Genomic DNA, 5,628 nt, shown 5'->3' with positions numbered 1-5,628 from the left:
CAAGCCAAAAACAAAACAAAACAAAACAAAACAAAACAAAACAAAAAAAAAAAAAACCAAATAAATAAGTGGGTAGAGCAACAGTTTCAAAGCTAGACCAAACTTAAAGCAGGGAAGCGGGGGAATGCATAATGGTTATGAGCAAGTAATAACAAATAAGAAAGACATCTAACCCACATTCAGTGAAAAAAAGTCATGACATCAGAGGTTCTGTGAGGCCCTTAGGGGATGTATGTTTCAAATAAAGCATGAGGATCAGCAAAACATTCAGAAGTTGAGGATATAAAAGATTTGGACAATGTTCCCTGAGTTCCAGACTGACAGAAAAAGTGTTTCACACAAGAATTTCTCTTGTGAGGTCATTGCATTGTTAATCCAAGTCATCAATAACCTACAAAGAGCTAAATCCATGGGTCAATTATTAGGTGTACCTTAGGTTGATCAGCAGGGTGAGCACACTGAGCTACTCCTGAGCCTGAAAAAGATGCAGGAAAAGAATTTGCCATTATAAGTGTTCTAAAGTAAATAATCTAAGAAAAGGGATATCAAGGTCTAGACTCAAGAAGAAGCCTGCTGAAAATTCAGACAGCAAAGGGAAGTCTGTCTTGGTCAATCCTTTCTTTCCCCCATGTCCTCAAGTACAGTACTTCTCCATACATTGATTCTGGATTCTTCCATGTAACTGACTTTGACAAATAGAATGAGACTAAAACTTCAGTGTGCTAGTTCTGAGCCCAGACCTTAGGAGGTCTTTGGTGTTTCCATCTGTGTTTTCCGTGTTCTGCCACTGTCATAGCAAGAAGGGCTCAGGCAAACCTGCTGGTGCCAGGAAGAGGAGAGATATCCCACTTGAGACATCAGTGTGAGCCCAACCTAGGTCAACCAATTGCCATCCAATCCTAGACTTGGACACAAGCCCACCTTAGATTAGCAGAGCCTCCAGCTGAGCCTAGCCTAGATAAAAAGAAATCATAATGCATTAAAAATAAAAGTTCATTGTTGTATAGCCCTGGAGTTTATGCTTGGCTCTTCTATGGCAGAAGCTAACTGATATAACCTCCTAAGTGGTCTCCTTCCTTCTCTCTTACTGTTCTCTAATCAACTGTCTTATGTAGCACTCAGAATAATCTTGTTAATACATTAGACAGATTCTGTCACTCTTTTCAACATCCTGCAATAGTTTCCAACTCACTCTTGGAATAGGCGAAGTCTATAAAAAGTTTACAAGGCTTTACAGGATCTAAATCCTGATTACCTCTCTGATTTCATTTTCTCTTACACTCCCCTTCACTCACTCCATTCCAGCATCTTTGCTTATGCCTTCCCTGGGACCTCTCCATTTGTTGTTCGCTATGCCTGGAATGTTCTGCAAAAGGTAGTCAAATGCCTCAGAGCTACAATCTCTCAAGCTTTCCCTGACAAACTTACTTGAAATTTCAGGACTCCCTCAACAGATGGTCTTGTACACTCCTAGTTCACTTTTCTTCAAAGAACTTTTTCACCATCTCACATACTATTTTTTAACAACTTTTTCAAGACATAATTCACATACCACAAAATTCCTCCATTTAAAGTTCACAATTCAACAGTTTTGGGTATATTCACATATATTTGCAACCATCACCTGAAAAAGAAAGCCTGCACCCTTTAGCTATCACCGACCTATCGCTGCATCCCCCCAGCCCAAGCAACCACTAGTCTATTGTCTGTCTCTCTATAGTTTTCTATTCTGGACTTTCATATGAATGAATCATATAATATTGGTCTTTTGTGACTGGATTCTTATACTTAACATGCTTGTAAGGTTCATCCCTGTTGTAGCATTGTATCAGTTATTCTTTCGTATGGCTGAAAAAAATTCCATTATTTATTTATTTATTCATTCATCAGCTAATAGGCATGTAGGTTGTTGCCATTTTGGGGCTATTATGAATAATGCTACTATAAACATTCATGAACAACTTTTTGTGTGGATGCATGTTTTTACTTCTCTTGGGTATACACCTAGGAGTGCAACTGTTGGATCATAAGATAACTCTATGTTTAATCGTTTGAGGAACCTTAAGTTTTTCCAAAGTGGCTGTACTACAACACCTTCCCAAAAGTAATGTATATGGGATTCTCACTAACACTGGTTATTTTCCAAACTTTTGTTGCCAGCAATCCTACTGTGTGTGCAATGGTATCTCATGGAGGTTTTGATTTGTATTTCTGTAATCATAAATGATGTGAAGCACCTTTTCATGTGGTTATTCATCATTTGTATATCTTCCCTGAAGAAATGTCTATTCAGATTATTTCCCCACTTTTAAATTGGATTGCTTGTCTTTTATTGTTGAGTTGTAAGTGTTCTTTATGTATCCTGGACTCAAGTCCTCTATCAGATATATAATTTGCAAACATTTTCTCCCATCTGTAGGCTGCCTTTTCACTCTCTTGATAGTATCCTTTGATGCACAAAAGATTTTAATTTTCATGAGGTCCAATTTCTCAAATTTTCCTCTTGTTGCCTGTGCTTTTGGTGTCATATCCATGAAGTCAGTGCCAAATCCAATGTCAGGAAAATTTTCCCTGTGTTTTCTCCTCTAAGAGTTTTATACTTTTAGCTGTTACGTGTAGGTCTTTGTTCTATTTTGAGTTAATTTTTGTATGTGCTGTGAGGTAAGAGATCAAAATCATTCTTTTGCATGTAGATGTCCAGATCCCCCTGAGTGGTGCGTTTTTAAACATTTAGGATCGAAAATAATGTTCTGTGAGATTTTTTTCCCTTCTTTAAACTACTTATAAGTATATATCTAGATTATGGAGGAAAAAGACTATAATAAAGAAAATAACAACATATAATGCTACGTTTTTCAGATATATATAATTTTATAGTTCTGGATTGAAATTAGGCATTCCTGGAGCACCTGGGTGGCTTGGTGGGTTAAACCTCTGCCTTTGGCTCAGGTCATGATCTCAGGGTCCTGGGATTGAGCCCCACCTCAGGCTCTCTGCTCAGCGGAGAGCCTGCTTCCCCCTCTCTCTGCCTGCCTCTCTGCCTACTTGTGATCCCTTTCTCTGTGTCAAATAAATAAAAATTTTAAAAATCTAAAAAAAAAAAAAAGCAATTAGGCATTCCTACTGACAGCAGGCTTGGCCTTCTAACTTACTTAGGTGAGTGAAATCTGACCATGACTTACCATAATCTTTCCCCACTATCTCAGGACCAGCCAAATCCCAGTTAGAGACTATCCCATTAGTCTAAACTATAATAAATATGATAAGGAGCAGAGGAGCAACTGACCCATAGCAGACAAATAATTAGAACAAAAATAAACATTTGTTGTTATGGGATACAACGATTTTGAGATTACTTCTTATCATGATGTAACTTAAACTATCCTGATTGATACAAGAATAATTAACAAGTAGGTCAGATAAAGATACACATAGCATTTCGTAATTCAGCAGTGTAGTCTATCCAGCAGAGTGGTTAAGAGAAGAAACAGAAGCCAGACCACCCAGGTTTAGATCCTGGGCCTTCACAATGTGGCCTTGGATGAGTCACTTACTATCTCTGTGCCAGAGTTCCTTGGGTCATAATAGTAGTTACCATAGGGAGTTCTTTTATGATTTAAATGAGTTCTTCTTTGTTTAGTTATAAGAATTAAGTGCCAGAGTTAAGCAGTATTTCTTAGCTTGGGTTCCTCAGGAGGCCGAGGACTTATGAGTTTTTCACTGGGGAATACAGTCCTTCAGGACAGGTATGACTGACAAAAGATATAAAAAATGGAAGGCTGTGGGGCGCCTGGGTGGCTCAGTGGGTTAAAGCCTCTGCCTTCGGCCCAGGTCATGATCCCGGGGTTCTGGGATCGAGCCCCACATCAGGCTCTCTGCTCCGCGGGGAGCCTGCTTCCTCCTCTCTCTCTGCCTGCCTCTCTGCCTACTTGTGATCTCTGTCTGTCCAATAAATAAAATCTTAAAAAAAAATGGAAGGCTATAAAACCAATAAAAGAATGTTTTATCAAGTTTGCTACCATTAAGTGCAATGAATTGCTTGATCTTTGGAACAACTCATCTTAGAAGGTGTATAAACTGTATCTCATGAAAGTAGAAACTGGTAGATAATTTTTCCTCTTTTTCCGTCTGATGGACCCGTTTCCTCTTGCATCGGTCAGTTGCACTCAATCGGGACCAACTCCTCAGAACCTCTGGGTTGTCCACGTATGGACTTGGATGCCACATAGGTCCGTCTGGTGAAATCAACAGGGAGCCCCTAAGGCTAGATGTGAAAGGTGCTCCTGACATCCATAATGTGAAATACTGGCTATCATAAGGTAAATTTTTAGTAACAACCGAACATGTTAAAAACCACGGCCATAATTTAAAAGGCTTTTGTTGCACACACATTATTTGATGGTGACTAAGATGCAGCTAAAAGATAAGTAAGTACTTATCAGAGCATTCTAGAATTCATAGCAATACTTAAGACAAGATTAGATACTAAATTGTTGACAGCATCTTTTCACTCCATCCCGAAGGGCTTCTATTACTTTGTCATTTCGGAGGGTGAAGATGAAAGGGTTGAGGAAAGGAGTAACCACCGAAACCATCAACGAAACTACCCTATTGTAATCCGCAGCCTGTGTTTGCTTGGGTTTCACATAGAGGAACAAGCAACTGCCATAGCCAATAATGACACAAGTGAAGTGAGATGCACAAGTAGAGAAGGCCTTCCTCCGCCCAGAGGCTGAGGGGATCTTGAGGATGGTGGAGATGATGTACGTGTAGGAGATGATTGTAGGGATCAAAGAACCAAAAAGAACAAAAATAGCCATTAAGAATAGGATAAACTCTATGAAAAGGGTATTATTGCAGGATAGTTTCAGCAATTGCCCTCGGTCACAGAAGAAATTGTTCACCACATGTGATTTGCAGAAGGTGAGCTGAAATGTGGCATACACTGGCCAGATTTGAAAAAGGAACCCAAACACCCATGACACAATGACCACCCAGATGCAGGTTCGGTTGTTCATAATGATGTTGTATCTCAAAGGGTTACAGACAGCCACATAACGGTCCACAGCCATTGCTCCCAGCAATGCAAACTCTGTGGTTCCCACAGCAAGATACAGGAAGAGCTGGGTGACACATGCAGCCAGAGAGATTGTCTGCAATCCAGGGAGAAGCAATCCCCAAAGCATCACAGGCACGATAATAGTAGTAACCAAGATCTCCAAGGCAGAGAGATGACCAAGGAAGAAATACATGGGGGACTGCAGACGTTTATCAACACACACCATCACAATAATGACGGTGTTTCCCATTAATGTCACTAAGTAGAAGAAGAAGAAGGTAGCAAAGAGAAGATGGTGTAGTTCTCTGGAGCCAGGGAAGCCAAGGAGATAAAATTCAGTGGCACTAGAATGATTCACCAACATGTAGTTCTGAGCTCTTGTTCCTTGTGAAATCTAAAGAGCAAAGGAGAGAAAACAGGCTTTTGATTGCAAAAAGATAAAGGATGACTCCAATTGAGGAAATATCAGCCACACCTAGACTCTACAACATACTACTACTACTTTCTATACAAACTTGGTGTTAAATGTTTTATGTAGGACATGAATAAATTTGAAAGTAAATTAAAAG

At 39.6% G+C, this 5,628-nt stretch overlaps 1 protein-coding gene across 1 annotated transcript; it reads right to left on the bottom strand.

The window, feature by feature from the left end:
* Positions 1-4,478: 4,478 nt before the first annotated feature.
* On the bottom strand, positions 4,479-5,423 carry LOC122905454 (olfactory receptor 9A4). The gene has a single exon (XM_044247033.1). The coding sequence runs from the start codon at positions 5,421-5,423 to the stop codon at positions 4,479-4,481; it is 945 nt and encodes a 314-aa protein (XP_044102968.1).
* Positions 5,424-5,628: the final 205 nt, after the last annotated feature.

Source organism: Neovison vison, chromosome 4 (genome assembly GCF_020171115.1).
Source record: "Neovison vison isolate M4711 chromosome 4, ASM_NN_V1, whole genome shotgun sequence".
NCBI classification, from domain to species: Eukaryota; Metazoa; Chordata; class Mammalia; order Carnivora; family Mustelidae; genus Neogale; species Neogale vison.
The sequence above is the reverse complement of the archived record's forward strand: the minus strand, read 5'-3'. Positions and strand labels throughout refer to the sequence as shown.